The sequence below is a fragment of the Acartia tonsa genome, chromosome 9 (genome assembly GCF_053477335.1).
Source record: "Acartia tonsa isolate MP-2025a chromosome 9, ASM5347733v1, whole genome shotgun sequence".
NCBI classification, from domain to species: domain Eukaryota; kingdom Metazoa; phylum Arthropoda; class Copepoda; order Calanoida; family Acartiidae; genus Acartia; species Acartia tonsa.
Genome location: NC_137268.1, coordinates 46,322,379 through 46,341,200, shown reverse-complemented (window position 1 = coordinate 46,341,200; position 18,822 = coordinate 46,322,379). Strand labels below are relative to the sequence as shown.

General features: G+C 32.4%; 1 protein-coding gene across 1 annotated transcript; it reads right to left on the bottom strand.

Moving 5' to 3' along the window:
• Window positions 1-725: 725 nt before the first annotated feature.
• LOC145327583 (uncharacterized) lies at window positions 726-7,721 on the bottom strand. Its single transcript, XM_080171122.1, has 9 exons — window positions 7,612-7,721; window positions 6,451-6,705; window positions 6,046-6,155; window positions 5,198-5,329; window positions 4,753-4,833; window positions 2,495-2,574; window positions 1,883-2,235; window positions 1,354-1,503; window positions 726-874 (listed from the first exon to the last, which is right to left on the bottom strand). Exons 1-9 carry the CDS (start codon window positions 7,715-7,717, stop codon window positions 726-728), a joined length of 1,416 nt encoding a protein of 471 aa, XP_080027248.1. The 5' UTR covers window positions 7,718-7,721.
• Window positions 7,722-18,822: the final 11,101 nt, after the last annotated feature.

Here is an 18,822-nt window from a genome sequence, read left to right as displayed (position 1 = left end):
ATTTACCATTTGATTGTTTGTGTAATATTATAACATTTAGAAAGGTATTAAAGTAAACTTTTGATTCCAAATTTATGTACAAATTAAAATATTATTGTATTGATAAATAAATTAAAAATGGTATTATTTTAAATGAGAATCCTTTAAAGTTATATTTTAGTTTATTTGTATTTTTTATTTTTATAAAACTTGGCGAAAATTTTACAAATAGAATGACATTTTTTTTAACTAGGAGAATATTTTAATTCTCTTCTTTTGTAATCAAAATTCTTAAAATTTTTCTATACAAATTCTTCTTTAAAAAGCTCCACCTTTTTACCCAATTCCCAAGGAAGGGAGGACCTCATCCCCCCCCCCCTTCCTCCTACCTCTACAATAGGAATTTTCAGTAACTTCCTCATAATGAATAGTATAGATGTATAACCCAGGCAACTACCTGGTTCCAGTCTTGGGGACCTTTTTCGTCAGCTAGCAAATTGCTTTCTTTTCTTTTGTAGCGACATTGCTGTGTTAATATTTCCGAAGCTATTGAGAGACCAAATTGAAACGAAAGTCGGCACAGGGTTCAAGGGTTCGGGACAAACAGTTATTTAACTCATTTCCCCTCTATTCTTTTACTTTAATTGTAATAGTTACAGTTTCCATGGAATTTAATTCTTAACAAAACTTGTAGAGCAGTTTGTCAACAAAATTTACAATAATACACAACAATATTTTGATACTTTTTATTCGTCAACAAGTTTTCTTTTCCTGGAATTTCTAGTATCACATTTTTTAGAGCAGATATGAGAAGAATTTTTAACATTGAGCCATGAAACAGGTAAATGTCGGCTTTTCTTGTGCAGGACAAAATCTGCCAGTCTTAACTCGGAACCTGAAAAGCAACAAAAACATTTAGAATCTAGGTAAACTTTTTTGTGCAACCGTTTTGTCAAATGTGCTTATTAAGTTAAGCTGTTCCTAATTATGACCCTTAATATATAAGTATACTAGCGGCTTCGCCTAGGCCTAGCCTAGGAGGGGGGGGGTATTTCCTTTTTTTGGAGGGTTTGGAGTGTCCCACCCCCCAAGTAAATAGTTATAAATCTTCCCAGGACCTATGAGAAGCTACCATGTAAAGGAGAACCCGATCGGTTCAGCGGTTAGCGAGATCCTTCGCTACAAACAAACAGACAAACAGACAGACAGACAGACATCGTTCTACTTTGTATTATAGATATATTTAGTCATAACTAAGAACAGTTTGACTTTATAAACGCAGTTGACTAAACGGTTACACACAACTATATAGAAAATACGCGAAATAAAAATCCATTTTTAAGATCTTATTGGAAGTACAGCTGCTAGGATTACCTTTATCCTTCCAGAGGCCAAAAGATTTATTTCCCCTGTCAGTGTCAACACCCCAGGCTTCAAAACAGTCCTCAAATGCCTCATCAAGCGTCTTCTTTGGCTTTGGGGATTCAGGAGGCTTGTTTGGAAACTGGGTAGTACTTCTTATTTCTAAATTTGAAAACAGTTTAATAATATTATATTCATTTAGAGATAAAGAACACAAATACTTCTATACTAAGAAACACGTATTGTATCGTATTATAGACAATTTTCAACTAAAAATTAAAAAATAATAACTTCAATACCAGTTTAGTTAGTTCGGGCCTTTGGACCCTCAGGGCCAAAAAACTGCGGAAAGCCGAAAACATTGCCATAAATTTATTTAATCGAATAGTGATTGTGCATAACCCCTGTTCCATTTGTTTATCTTAGAACCTTTTTATGTAGAGTATAATCATCTTCTACCTAAAATTGTACAAAAATGTTTTCTCCCTAACAAACAATCATATCATTTCAAATGGTGGGAAGTTTCTAATATTAGTCTTACCTGTATTTTGATTTGAATTTCTATTTTGTAAACACTGAGCAATCTTCTCAGCAATTGAACCAATATTATTTATCACAAAATCCTCAACAAGCTGTGCTATATTCTCATTGGATGAAACAGTGGCCGCCATCTTGTTGACGTCATCAGCGGCCATTTTGTTAACCTCATCAGTACTGGCATTACAAGAACTGGTTATGATATGTCTTACTTGATCAGAATTTGTTAACATTTTAGTGACATCATGAACAGTCATTTTGATATGTTGCTGTTGGTTGGATAAGTTGTCTGATATGTTTTGGTTTATATCACAGGAGTAGCTTTCTGGTTTTGATATGGATTCTTTACTTACAGGCCTGTTAAAAGAAGAAAATACATGTAATTGCAAAACAGTTATAATGAAACATAGGGCAAATATTTTTTTTTAGGCCAATGGGTCAAGTATTAACAAGTTGTAGCATTTAATTTTGAACAGAGTCGCGAAGAAGGGGTTTGTATCCACCCACTAGTAAAGTTAGGGTTTGCGGGTACACCCCTTTCTATCCTTTACACACCCCATAAATTTAAGGTGGAGTAAGAAAATGCAACCAAAATTTGAAGCTATTAATTTGTTACCTTAGATTTCTGAGGAGATTTTGTATTTGTTGGTCTGACAATTTTACTGAGGGCTGGTAATCATATCTCGTGCAAGATTCCTAAAACAAATAAAAAAGGTTTAGATGAAAGTATTAGATTGATAAAATTAGATTTGTGTGCATACAATAATTGCTGTTAATTGATAATATTGATAATTCCATTTATGGAACTTAAATTTTATTCTGTTGGAATATTTTACAAAGACAAAAAACCCTAGTCATTATTGTACAATTAAAGATACTGTAAATCTATTACGGGAATTGGAGAGGGAGGGGATGGTGAAACATGCCCCGCTGGTTTTTAGTGCATTAAATAAGTTTCTTTTAAAGTTACAGTTAAAAATAGGCAGGGGGGGGGTTGGTTATTTCAAACTGTCAGTGTCTAAATTCCATTGTTTTATCCAAAGGTATCCATGAGCTTTCCTGCTTTAATAAACAATTAATGCTGTCAGTAATTTTTGAAAATATATATGATGAATAATACTCTAATATAACTCTCATAGTGTATTGTATTGTTATTGTTTTCTAATAAACGTCAAGAAATCAAGGATTAACAGATATTTGAAAACAACACAGAATGTGTTATTCTCAAAAGATAGAGGGGAATATTTAGGTAATTAATACAGCATAAGCCAATTATGAGGAACTAGCAACCATCTCTTTCAATTTAGGAAATTTATTTTTAAAAGCGAAGCTTTTCTATAATTAGGTACGGTCCGTCCGTCCGTCCGTCCGTCCGTCCGTACGTCCGTCCGAGATAGATAGCTTTTATTCGTTAAATTAGGCATGTTAGAATTGTCCTATCGATTTCAAACTTTGCATGATGATTCCTGTAGTAGTTAGGTACGATTTAGAAAGCGTAGCAACTCTATAATCATTACCAGAATGTCCGTACGTCCATTTTAAACATGTTGATTTTTCTACTTTTTAAACAACAAATTTTTATGTTAACTATTTATCCGTTTGATCTGATTTTTGGTATATTGATTCCTGAGACAACAAAGAACAATATTATAAGCGAAGCAACTCTATAATCAAGTCCTAAAAATGTAAGTATGTCCTTAAACATTATCCTATATCAAGCAGTTTTTCAACAAATTTACTTACAATTTTGCTTTGACTCTTATACTTTTATATTCTGATTATTCAGTTCAGACACTATACAAGCGTTAATGTCCGTTTGTCCTACCGTTTCAGTGCTTCGCTTTTATGGATGTTGTCATCCTTGTTTATTTTTGGGGTGGTTGGTTATTTTTTTAAGTGGCTATTTCTCTAAGGATACTGGTGGTGCCCTCCCCAAAAATATTCATAAACCTTCCCAGGACCTATGAAAAGCTATACTGTAAGGGGGAATCCTATTAGTTCAGCGGTTCCAGGACAAACGCAGGAGTCCCAAACGTCGGAGTGGACAAACGCTTTAGTGTTAAAATAATTATTTTATTAAGTTTTTCTATACAGATTAGGTTAGGTTAAGATATGAAAGAACAAATAAGCCCCCCGCAGAGGTTAGGCATTTAAAAAACCTATAAGATGGTCTAAAATAGGTTATGTTAGGATAAGTATCCACTCCGACGTTTGTCCACTCCGACGTTTGGGACTCCTGCGTTTGTCGTAAGACCAGTTCAGCGGTTAGCGAGATCCTTTGGTTTCATATTACTTTTAAATAGGGTTAATGGTACTATTACGTACAGTAGTTTTTATATGTGTGTCCATTAAAATCTTGATAACAGTGGATATAATGAGGTAAAAGGCTGCTTTTGATTTGGTCAGGTTTTAGACTTTTTTTCAAAGATGGTTAGCTCAACCTGTTTGACAAAATCTTAATTTCCAGTGGAATAAATAAAACAATATCATTAAATTAAATTGATAAAAAGTTACTTAATCAAAATTTGTTATTTATTGAGAAACAAATTAAGATTTAGGTACATACAGGAAGTTATTATTTCATTTAATTCGCATAATGAGTCAGCTATAAGAAGTCACATTTCTTATATAATATAAAGCCTTTCCTGGGTAAATTATATCATAAATTCACTGGAATAATGTAAAGCATTATGAAGTCAGTTATGGGTAATTGAATTTCTTAGGATAAAGTTAGCTTTCCGGAAATTAAATCGTCGCTCGTATTATTTGAATCAAAAATATTCAAAGGGGTTTGTCTACTAAAATTTCCTTTTAAAGTTTGACGGATTATGAGCTCAGTTTGACCATCTAGACCTACTACATCTATTGTATTACCTGTCCTTCTAATTGATTGATTGAAAATGGCGGGGAGACAGCTGAACAACAAACAGCTGATAAATTTACCACTTGTAGATTCTAAATAAAGATAATAATCATAAATTAGAAAAACAGTGGAGACCATAAATGGAAAAACAGAAAAGGTAATCTAGAAACCAGCTGTTCAGTTGTAATAAAGAGAATATGCAAAAAGAATTAAATCAAATTATGAAATCTTTTAGAAATAAGTTTTATTTCTTTTGAAGCATGAAAGACAAAACAATGTATAGACTTGTTGCGCACATGCAAGACTTGTCTATCCTCATAATATCAGCTGTCTTTCCTTAATAGCAGCCGAGAAAGTCAATTAAATGTCCCCCTATGAGTTATGGGCTGACTGAAAAGACAAAGTGATCTATAAAGTAGCTTTTACATCTTTATATCTTTATAAAAAGGATTGTACCTGATCTGTTACATAAAATCTATCAGAGCCCCAATGCCCCTGTCTACCTCCTCCATCACTGTACACAACATGTCCTTGCTCTTCATGGTGACCATCTTTACCATCTTCAGAGGGAGGAGCAGCCACTATAACCTTATTACAGTAATTTTTATTTACAAATAAATTTAAGGAATAAGTTATGTAATGGTAACATCTATCAATACATTTAGAATATGCGTGGATATTATGACATTAAAAAAATGGCGTCAATTTAGGTTGCTAACATGAACATCACCTAATGGTCAGTTCATTCATCCAATACAAGAAGAGGGGGTTAAAGGGGGTGGATTGGGGCTATGGTTACTTTAGCAAGCTAGGAGTATCAATTTAGTAGAGTACAATCTAATCTGGTGTAAGATCATATTAATAATAAATCAATTTTTATCTAAACATTAAAAGAGGATGAAGATAATGAATGAACTTATTATTGTTTAACCTGTATTTTATTTGTAAATTTTTTTTGTAAATGCTATGTTTGACTATAATAATTTTTTCCAGTATGGCTTCGAAACCGATTAATATCCGCTGGAATTAGAACTGGTTCCAGCCATACTGATAAATCATGTATAGCATCGTATTACAAACAAATTTCCACGAATATTGAAATAAAAAAAATAAAAAAAAAGATTTTTGCTCCGAGAAGCGAAATGCTGTCTATAATACGTAAAAAAATACAAGAATTTTAGAGAAATGGATCGTAAAAAAACTTAAACTTCCAGCAAACTAAATGAAAATCATCTGTAAATTAAACTACCCCCCTACCTTTCAGGGGCAAATCCACTTGTTTTAAAAATTCTAAATTGAAGTACCTGAAACTGACTAGAGTCACAAGGACCATGTTGAATATTCCAACCTTCACCTTTGTTTGCAGAGACATTGGAAGCAGAAATTTCATGGTTGTACTCTAGCTGTGATGATCCTAGGAATAAGCTATCATTATACAGAATAGTAACTTATATTAATTTGGAAGTGAAATTTATAAAAAAAATAATATTACTCCTTTAACATCATAGAATTTAATAAGATTTGATTTGCAGTTTACTCCCTAAGAATGATGTAAAACAAAGGTATCTTAACCTTTCATATTTCAACTATCATCTTTAAAAATATGATTATGATCCAGTTCAACAGGTCTCCTAACCCAATCTAGCTATTAGTTAAAATCAAAATTTGTTTGTTAGGCTCATTAAAAAATGTTCAACTATCTCTCCTACCTGAAGAATCCAAATAACTTTGATAAATTGTAGATGGATGTATCTGTACAATAGATTGCTGTCTCGTTAAATTTTCTGAGGGCAGGGAAATAAACTTCATTTGTCCATCATACACTATTTCATTCTCACTTGATGGTTCAATAACTTCTTCGTTGGCTACTTGATTGTCATGTGCAGTTACGATATGATTGTGTTGGATGTTAGTTTGAAACTTTGGAGTATCCGGAGTAATAACTATATGTTGCTGAACATCACCTGAAAACAAAATATATCTGAACATATTGTTTTATTGCATATTCATGTCAAAACATCCCAAGATATTATAAATAATCTATTTAAATTTTTATGAGCTTATATTGGACAATACCGAAATCATAATCCATTATCAAAAAGAATTAAGGCTGCGCCCTTACCATCTAAATAATAAAAAAGCTTTTGACAGCGATTCCCCAGGGGGTTGTGAAACCACTAGAAGTGAAAGAAGGGGGAGTCTGACCTTACCAATTTTAATTTTAAGTATCTGTCAACGCAAGTCACTGCTCTCAACAATCGCCGAGTAAAAATTAACAAACCTACGTGTTTTTAAAAAAAACTTCGATAACAGCTGAAAATTTATACATATTAATAAGCCACTGACAAGCTGTCAAAAGCTGTTTAAAAGCAAATACTATATGTATGTGTGTATTCAGATTCACAATTTGTTATTTAGACAAGGATGACAACATCCATAAAAGCGAAGCACTGAAACGGTAGGACAAACGGACACTAACACTTGTATAGTGTCAGAACTGAATAATCAGAATATAAATGTCGAAGCAAAATTGTAAGTAAAATTGTTGAAAAACTGCTTGATACAGAATAATGTTTATGGATATACTTACATTTTTAGGACTTGATTATAGAGTTGCTTCGCTTATAATATTGTTCTTTGTTGTCCCAGGAATAAGTATACCAAAAATCAGATCAATCGGATTATTAGATCACATAAAAATTTGTTGTTAAAAAAGTAAAAAAATCAACATGTTTAAAATGGACGTTCTGGTAATGATTATAGAGTTGCTACGCTTTCTAAATCGTACCTAACTACTACAGGAATCACCATGCAAAGTTTAAAATCAATAGGACAATTCTAACATGCCTAAATTAGCGAAAAAATGTTACCATTAGTAGCTTGAATATAACCAGAATTTACGCCTTCTTTATTCTGATGACTGTAATCAAGTATCTCTGGTCTATTTTCATCTAAATAGTTAGATAAAAACATCATTTTTATATCTGAAAGTTAATTTTTATATCAAGAAGAACAAAAAGGATAATACAATGGCCGAAAAATTGATGTACATCCCCAATGATGATACAATAAATTACCCCTTCTGTAGATTACAATCAGTAGTTGAAACCTTTGGACGAACCTAGTAATAGTGTCTAACTTTTTTTCTTTGTGACGTAACAAAAATCGAAGGTGGGAAAGGAAACCCCTAAAAAAGAGATGGATTTTTGTTACGTCACAAAGATAAAAAGTTAGACACTATTACTAGGTTCGTTTGAACCAACCAATCAAAATTCAGAGCTAATAAAACGTTATTATAAAAACTTTGGGTACTTAATAAACATCCCATTGCGTTTTAATAGCTTTTCATACATTATGGTTCATCATAAAAAATTTTAAATACAAACAATCTTTCAGCAAAAATAATATACAGTTTGCTACTACATGTACTAAATATGTCATAAACTTTTCTTTTATAGTATACACTTTAAACTATACCATATGTCAAACTAGGGGCAGAACCCCCAGCATCTAGGGGCTATAAATTCGAAGGGATATGAAAATGCAAAAGTTTTTTTTATTAAGATAAAATAGCCTTAAACCATCTCAGGACCTATAAGAATCTTCACTGGAAAGGAGAATGATTCGATTCAGAGATCCTGCTCTACAGACAAAAAAGCTTACTACTTTATGTTATAGGATGTAGTTAATTTAAGAGAAAACACTTTTAGAAGGGTGTAACTGTAACTAATCTCTATACTGCCGCCAAAAACATAAATATACATTATCTATCTATCTAGCCTCCTCTGAAGAGATTATCCCATCCCAAACCAATATTCTATCTCGGAGAATCACAGATTCTTCTAGCCGTCGGAGACAGAGTATACATAGGTTTATCTCCGATAAAACGGAGATTGCTAAAGTTGCCGCCGTTTTTACGTGCTCTAATGATTTATTTATTAGATTTAATTGAAAATATAATTTTTGAATTATTACTGTAAATTGTTATTTTATTTACTGTACGAAAAAAAACAGTGCTTTACCTAAAAGTGCATATTGAGCACTGAATGCCCCCACACCTTATTTTGAAATAAAATGAAAATATGGATGGAGGGGTAGTTTTTTCGAATTAAATGGAGGGAGGGAGGAGATCTTTGACCAACAACGAACTTTTAAGCAAGTTAAGTTGCCGAAAAGGCTATTAATTTTTTTTAAACGTTTCGGCCAAAATTAAATTATATAAAAACTTTGCTTCTATAAAATGGGTTGCTAATTATATCATGTTGATATTGTATTTCATATACATATGGTTCTTATCTATTTATCTAAAGTTGGTCTTTGGGTCATATTACATCACCATAATAGAGCAAAACAATAAAGGGGGTAGGGGTTAAATAACTGTATGTCACCACCCCCCAGGACCATGTGCAGACTTTAATTTGGTCTTTGAAAAAACGTCGGAAATATTAACACAGCCAAGTCGCTACAAAAGAACAGAAAGCAATTTCCTAACAGACGAAAAAGGTCCCTGACGGGGGGCTACAGTTAGTTGTCTGGTTATACATCTAAATTTATAGAATTATTATCTCTATGTCTATCTCTCTTGTAGATGGCTAACATAACGATCTTCCCAATCCACCCGCCTAACCCTAATACCTCCCATCTTACTGGATGAACAAAATGACCAATAAGTGATGTAAACCTAAATGCAACCTAAATTGACGACATTTTTCCCCTGTAATTATATCCACATATATTCTATTGATTATTATATAATGTTTTGGTTTTAAACAAGGAGTTCACGGGACGATTCTGATTTTTATAGATGAAATAATATCCTCTTTGGTTTATCAGGACGCTTCTAATTTATTAATCCTATTTATATTTAGCTATGTATATGAATGTTCGGGAATAGTCCCTTTCGTAACATCGCCCCATAAGTGGCGATTCGTCGTATTTTTAAAAATGTCTTTTTATAGTTTATTTTAGGTTATATTGGGTTAGGTGATTGCCCCAGAGGGTTAGATAATTGGCCCCGCAGGGGCTATAAATAGGAGAAAAGCTACTGTGAAAAATACGAAGAATCGCCCTATAAGGAGCGATGTTACGGAAGGGACTATACCCGAATGTTCTTATTGTTTATTTTTACAAAATATGATTGAATTTGATGATATCATTGATATTTTCAGCTAATCTGTTCTGCTATAAGGGTCTATATAACACGTTACACAATTTTAAGTTTTTGACAAATAACGTGAAAGGCTTCGATCTATATGATAGACTTATAAACCAATTAAAGTTAGATTTTACTCTGGTGTGATAATAAGAATTTTTGCTATTATAAACCTTTAGGGGTAGAGAGAGCGAGAGATAATGAGTTAGATAGATAGATAGAGAGAGAGAGAGAGAGAAAGAGAGAGAGAGAGAGAGAGAGAGAGAGAGAGAGAGAGAGAGAGAGAGAGAGAGAGAGAGAGAGAGAGAGAGAGAGAGAGATAGATATATAGATAGAGAGATATGCAAATGATAATTTTTTAGCTTCGCCGTGCTTTGTTGGATGTTGTCATTCTTGTCATTTTTATAATCAATTAAAAAATTTGTTGTAATAATATTTTAGGTGTATTAAAATAAAATTTAATAAAAAAAATTATATGGTTTCATTTTTATTTTATTTTATATTTAACCATATGAATAAAAAATAATGTCAGTATTTTTTCTTTATATTTGTTTAAATTGTCAGTTTTATTTGAATTTGATATTATGAAATTTTGTAAAACCTTTTTTTCAGAGAACGTGTGTTAAAACAAGAACGGTTGTAACACACAGAAACGGAAAAGTAAATATTTCACACACCAAATTGACAATTAGAATTTGCTTTCTGAAGTCTGTAGACTTCAGCGGTAAATTTAGATCAAGTCCAATATATGTACTTATAAACACAGTGCGAATTACAATTATATTTTGCAAAAAATACTGATTTTATTCATATCTTCTTCTATATTTATACACTTCACCCTGTGCATTATTGTATTGGCTATTATAGATTGATTCTCAAGATGTTCAATGTTTAGCTGTTTGGCTAAATTGTTATTATTGTTGTAAATTTTGCAGCTGTAATGAATGAAAGATACAAGCAATGATAAATGTATAAGTAATGAGTATATATGTATAACAACTATCTGGCCACAGTTGTCGAAACCCTTTTCGTCTGCTAACAAAATGCTTTATGCTCTTATGTAGTGAATTGTGTGTGTTAATATTTCCAACGCTATTGGCTTATTTTTAAAAAAAGACCCAAGTAAAAGTCAGAACAGGGTCTCATGTAGCTGTAACCCATCTATTCTTTTACTTTAATAAATCATTGACAAACAGACAGATTGAGTTTTATAGAACACTTTTGCGTGTTAAAAACTTTTGGTAAAGTTAGTATTTGTTGTCCAAACACCGGAAGGTGAGTTGAGTTGAGAGTTTCACAGGGTTTAAGATAAACTTTTTACAGATAAGCCGCACAATTGGATATAGCATATACGTGGATACATTGACAATGACAAAGGAAAGTTTGTCGTCAATTTAGATTGTCAATATGAACCACATTTATTGGTCAGTTTGTTCATCCAGCAGAAAGGAAGGGGATGTAGTAAAGGGGGTGGTAGAGGGTATCGTTTTTTAGCCATCTGATTAGCCAGATTAATACTTTATCAGAGAACATGAAAATCTGGTGCTACATTTAAATGATAATATATTGATTGTTGCACAATACTTTTTGACACTTTTGAATATTCTCGTTTTGAAGCACAGCTTATATAATACAATAATATGTTTGTATGTCCACAAAAAAAATGCTAATAAAAAATTTGAATTTCTTTTCTAATTAAACAATTAGATAGAAATTCTTTATTCTTTATTTTTTTTGTTAAACTGTCGCATATTCTGTAGAAGCAAGCTGCCTACTTTCTTTTTTCCCATTTTTAAGCCCTTCACATTTTTTAATATGCCACGGAACATAGGAATTAGACAAAAAACGATAATTGATGTCCGTAAATGCCTTTATGGTGATAAACAAAATTACCCCTTCCGTAAATTAAGCATTGGTTGGAACGTTTGGACTTTTATAGTTTTTAAATTAACTATTCGAGATTTAATACAATTACCCAAAGTCTTTATTCCAACGAATGAGAGAATGTGTTGCAATTAAATATGCAAAACCGCTTTTGATTATTTTTCTTGGGATGAAATATCCCTTCCTCGTAGTTGAAATGGGTTAACTGTTATCCAATCATGAGCATAAACCTCTGGGGACAAATGTACAAAGATATTTATGTAACCGAAAAACAGCAAAATTTGTTCTAATCTTACTTTAAATATTGGAAACCAGATTAAATGAAAATGTATCAAAGCTCTCAGTAATGTTAGTTTTGGGCAGTGAATGAAGAATTATGATTTTGCGGTTTCCCTAATGATTAATATGACAACAAATGAAATTTTTAAAAAGTATTTGATGCCTAATACATGTTAGGTTGGGACAAATAAAGGAAAGAGGAGCCCCATAGGGAAAACTCTCCCATAAGGGGCTAGAAAGATGTAAAGTTTTGTTATATAATTGGTTTCTTTTAAAATAATCTATCTGATTTGAAAAAACACCAGCCTGGCAGATTTACTCCACCCAAGAGAGTCAAAACAATAAAGTGGTTTGACACAATACAAAATTCCTTAACAAAGATTAACAATATATATTTCTTGATAGATAGATAGATATATGTAGTTAAACGATAGAAAGATAGTTGATAAGAAAGGGAATAGCCAAAAAAAACAAGGGTGTGAAGCTTCCAAACAATTGAGAAATTATTTGTTTTGGCGGTTTGTGAGTTCGTTACAACAAAACAAAAAACCTATTTGTGTCTACCCTTACGATTAAAATTGGGAAGGCCTGCCTTTCCCTTTTTTGTTCCCCTATTGGTATTATGCCCCCCTGATTAATAGCTGTGCACGCCACTGTTTAATATAATAGAATATCTTGATTCGTTGTTAGATGGATGAATGGATGGATAGATAATTAGATAAACAGATTTATAGCAGAACAAAGGATCTTTCTAATAACTCGAAAATAACAAGGATGACAACATCCATAGAAGCGAAGCACTGGAACGGTGGGACAAACAGACATTAACACTTGTATGATGTCAGAACTGAATAATCAGAATATAAATGTATAAGAATCGGAGCAAAATTGTAAGTAAATTTGTTGAAAAACTGCTTGATACAGCTCTATTTATATTGTTGAAGCTGCGCTACTCATGGAAAATTATGTCCCTATTTCCATTAGCTTTGTTTCACTTCTCTTTTGCATACAAAGTTAAAATCATGGAGGGAGGTAAACTTTGACTGGAAATTTGGCACCCAAAGTTTCATAAATCTAACTATTATTTTTATAGCTTTAAAAATGAAAAGTTGGTTCTTGGCAAAATCAACGGCATAAAATGTTTAGACCATCCTATATTTTTTTAAATTTTAGTTTTCATTGGCTCATGATTTTATGATTTTTAGTACTTCAACTCAAACATTTTAAAGCCTTTTTTTCCCTATTTGTGTAAGCATAGTTAAAATCAATGACAATGGCTATTGAGTTGATGAACAAAATAATCCCTTTTGTAGATAAAAATTATTGGCGGAAAAGTTTGGACGTTACTTTTTTTTTACTTTTTTGTTACTTGTACAACCCACCCAATAAAGATTCAATAGTGCAATCTAAAGGGTTTGATATAGCAAATGACAGAACTTGTAAATAAATCAAGGAAGGGATTGGTGCAGTATATTTTTAAACTCAATGTTTCATCCCTTCATCCCTGGTTAAAATGGAACTTATAAATTGTTGAATTCCCAGTATTAATGTGACTTCAATAGGGCGTCCACATAAACCAATATAAAAATAAAAAAAGATTTCTTCCTCTGGTTTTAAACCCATGCTTATTGGTTTTAAGTTAGGTTATTAGTTTAAAATGAGTATTAAAATTTAATAGAAATATGATAAATATCATAGTAGTTTCGATCACATTTTTAGAAGCGAAGCTTTTTTTTATAATTAGGGTCTGTCCGTCCGTACGTCCGTCCGGAACGGATAGCTTTTTTCGTTAATTTAGGCATGTTAGAATTGTCCTATCGATTTCAAATTTTGCATGGGGATTCCGTTAATAGTTAGGTACGATTTAGAAAGCGTAGCAACTCTTTAATCATCACCAAAATGTCTGTACGTCCATTTCAAACATGGTGATTTTTTTACTTTTTAACAACAAATTTTAATGTGATCTAATCATCCGATTGATCTGATTTTTGGTATAATGATTCCTGGGACAACAAAGTATAATGTAATAAGCGAAGCAACTCTATAATCAAGTCCTAAAAATGTAAGTAAACATTATCCTGAATCAAGCAGTTTTTCAACAAATTTACTTACAATTTTGCTTTGACTCTTTTACATTTACATTATGATTATTTAGTTCTGACACTATACAAGTGTTAATGTCCGTTTGTCCTTCGCTTTTATGGATGTTGTCATCATTGTTTTTTAGTGGTTAGGCTACTCTGTAATTGTTTGTGTATGCCTGTTCTTCTTCTTTCAGTCTGTCGGTCTTCCACAAACGATGTTTCTTCGTCATGACGAGAGGAGGAATTCTTGCTTAACCAGGCACTTTGTAGGAAACGACCTTCTTATTTTAGCAGTATTGCACGAACATAATATTTTCCATATATTCTGAATGTGTAGACAATTTAAACGACATTCCATAGAAAAATTACATTTGTCAAGTGGTTCAATTTCAGCAGCAAAGCTTCTTAAGTGTTGCACAATGTGTTTGCTATACACTATATATTGATTTTTGTAAGATATCCATATAAAGGAAGGAAGGCCATCTTTAACAAAACAGGTAAATACACTATCTTATTCGTTGGCTTGAAAACTTCGAGTATTTGTAATTGGTTGATTAGTGTTTAAGCTTTTATACCAATAATTTTAATCTTATTCATTAGGACCTCTGGCAGCAAATACAAGCTGACAACCTTCTAAATGAATTAAATAGTAAAAGTAGATTATGATTTCAGAAAAACTGGTGAGATCTCTTGGGACAACACGTGAACCTAACTTACCCAAAACTTGCATAAAGCCACGCAGTTCTGTTTGTGGTGCCTTTTTGCATGGAATGAAATTGCTGAAAATATTTAGGTAGTCTAGTTTAAGATCTTAAGGCGAAAACAAAGTTAAGTACTGAAAGGTAAAATGTATGCTAGGAAAAAAAGTTTAGATTCAAATCATATTCCAGGTATTAACTATATGTTGGTTCATTTCAGACCTACGAATATTGCTTTTTAAAGAGTAACTGTGTTAAACAATTTAACTAATAATATGATAACAATACTATCAACATAAAAGTAAAACATGATGTAATATTTCTTAATTTTGTGGAGCTATAAAATTATTCAAATATGAAATGATGGGAGATTAGTATAATGTTCTAACTTTCTTCAAAAATCACATTTTTGGCTTACTAAGATATAAGGAAATTATGCATATTACAAGGGTGTTAACATCCATAATTAGCGTAGAAAAATCAAATAAATAGCAAAACATAGTTATAGAATAGATGATCCAAGAGAAGTAAATACAAACATACGGACATGAGATTAGAGAGGAGCTTTGCTACAATTGACATGGCTAAAATATATGGAATGTAGAGAATATGCTCTAAAAGTGATACTTTTTTTTCTACCCCTCACTATCAGGAACAAGGGACCAGGATTCTGGAAAAATTCTAAGTGAAAACTTTCTTGTTCTTTTTGTCCCCCTTGGATACCTACTTTCCTATCTTATGGAAATAGAATATACGTGGATATCATGACCGGGGGAAAATTGTCTTCAACGTTGGTTGTTAAAATCATTTATTGGTCGGTTTGGCTATTTGGTAGGAGGGGAGATGATGGTGTAAAAGGGGGTGGAAGGAGGTAACGTTATTCTTGCCAGCTAAGAAATTCTCTTTATTAGAGTACATGACAACCAAAAGCAGTAAAACACTATAAAATAATTCATATTTTAGTTGAGTACAATTGTTGAATCAGCATTAGAGTATAACAATAGAGGGGGAAGGGGTATATCCCCACCCCGACTTTCAATTGAGTCTTTGTAAATCATCCAACAGCGTGGGGAATAATCACACAGCCAAGTCGCTACAAAAGAGTAGAAACCAATTTGCTAGCAGACGAAAAAATCACAAACACTGGATCCAGGTAGTCGTCAGGGTTATACATCTATGTTTATAGATTTATTGAATCAGGAACCCTGCTCAAGAAAGTTATTTAAACTTTTATTTATGTAAATAATTGATTTTGCAGGAAAGTTTGTTATGACAAGTTTGAGACATATGCTGACATGCATCATATTTCTAGTAGCGTAGCTATTCTATAACTAGGATATGTCTGAACGTCACTATGACAAGTTTGAGACATATGCTGACATGCATCATATTTCTAGTAGCGTAGCTATTCTATAACTAGGATATGTCTGAACGTCACTATGACAAGTTTGAGACATATGCTGACATGGATCATATTTGTGGTAGCATAGCTATTCTATAACTAGGATATGTCTGTACGTCACTATGACAAGTTTGAGACATATGCTGACATGGATCATATTTCTAGTAGCGTATCTATTCTATAACTAGGATATGTCTGTACGTCACTATGACAAGTTTGAGACATATGCTGACATGGATCATATTTGTTGTAGCGTATCTATTCTATAACTAGGATATGTCTGTACGTCACTATGACAAGTTTGACACGCATGATGACATGGATCACATTTCTGGTAGCGTAGCTGTTCTATAACTACTAGGATATGTCTGTACGTCACTATGACATGGATCATATTTGTGGTAGCTTAGCTATTCTACAACTTGGATATGTCTGTACGTCACTATGACAAGTTTGTGACTCATACTGACATGGATCATATTTGTGGTAGCATAGCTATTCTATAACTAGAATATGTCTGTACGTCACTATGACAAGTTTGAGACATATGCTAACATGGATCATATTTGTGGTAGCGTAGCTATTCTATAACTAGAATATGTCTGTACGTCACTATGACAAGTTTGAGACACATGCTAACATGGATTATATTTGTGGTAGCATAGCTATTCTATAACAAGGATATGTCTGTACGTCACTATGACAAGTTTGAGACATATGCTGACATGGATCATATTTGTGGTAGCGTAGCTATTCTATAACTAGGATATGTCTGTACGTCACTAAGACAAGTTTGAGACGATCATATTTGTGGTAGCGTAGCTATTCTATAACTAGAATATGTCTGAACGTCACTATGACAAGTTTGAGACATATGCTGACATGGATCATATTTGTGGTAGCGTAGCTATTCTATAACTAGGATATGTCTGTACGTCACTAAGACAAGTTTGAGACGATCATATTTGTGGTAGCGTAGCTATTCTATAACTAGAATATGTCTGAACGTCACTATGACAAGTTTGAGACACATACTGACATGGATAATATTTCTGGTAGCGTAGCTATTCTATAACTTGGATATGTCTGTACGTCACTATGACAAGTTTGAGACACTTGCTGACATGGATCATATTTGTTGTAGCGTATCTATTCTATAACTAGGATATGTCTGTACGTCACTATGACAAGTTTGAGACATATGCTGACATGGATCATATTTCTAGTAGCGTATCTATTCTATAACTAGGATATGTCTGTACGTCACTATGACAAGTTTGAGACATATGCTGACATGGATCATATTTCTGGTAGCGTAGCTTTTCTATAACTAGGATATGTCTGTACGTCACTATGACAAGTTTGAGACATATGCTGACATGGATCATATTTGTGATAGCGTAGCTATTCTATAACTAGGATATGTCTGTACGTCTAATTCCTTACATACATATCTTAGTTACATATTTTGCAAATTAATCAAATAATTTACAATACCAGACAAAACTGATTTACAAAATATATACTCTAATACTAAGTAGTAAGCCCTTAAATTGCATTGCAGGAAAAGCTACAACCAAAAATAGTCTTACTAAAGGTTTCGTGATTTTCAAGTATTGCAAAATTTAATAATATGAACAATAGATATATCTATTAATAAAACTCATAATTCTGATAGATAATGAAAGACTTGTTCCTTTTCCCGTAGGCCATAGCTTCAAGGGTTAAATTGGATGAAGTGTAAAAGTATCTGAAAAACATATTTACAAATCCTCCATAAAATGTACATCAAAATAGGTGCAGCCGTTTAAAGATATTATTAAAACCGTATAACTAGTCCCCAACGTTTTATAAAAAAGTTTTCTTGTCGTTGGTTTACCAAAATTTTCTAGATGCGATTTTCTTGGGAGGGTAGTGGTAACTTCACTCAAAATAGTTAAAACCTTACCAGGACCTATGAATAAGAAGCTACATTGTAAAGAAAACCATATCGGTTCAGAAGTTAGCAACATCCTTCGGTACAGACAGACGTCCTGTTGCTTTTATAATAGTTATTTCTCGTATTGTATTATAAACAGCTTTCCGCGGATATATAATGTACAATTATAAGATTAAAACCAGTTTTTTTAGCCCCGAGGTGCTGAAGGCATGCACGGGCTAAAAAACTGTTTTTAATCTTATGATTGTACATTTTTATTTTCGTAGAAAGCTGGATATAATAAGATGTTAGACATAGTTTTTTCGTATGGATGAGAACTGTTTCCTATCCACCAGATTCGAATGAATATGAGAAAAGAATATATTTCTTGACACGTTAAGTTCAAGAAGTCTGACATAGGTTGACCAAAAAAAAATCCATAACTTGTCAAAAGAAGTTTTTTTTCTATTCAGTGTTTATTAAATACAGACAATTAAAATAAATAGCAAGCCAAATTGAAAGTTTTAAGTTGTTGTTGAATTTCGAAGGCTTGTTCATCAGTTTGAATGTCACTTGACAAATATAAGGTGCTATGTGTTATAGAATTTAGATTTTTCTGACGCTTGATTATGCATTTGATAAATATGATAACAGCTTGTTGTAT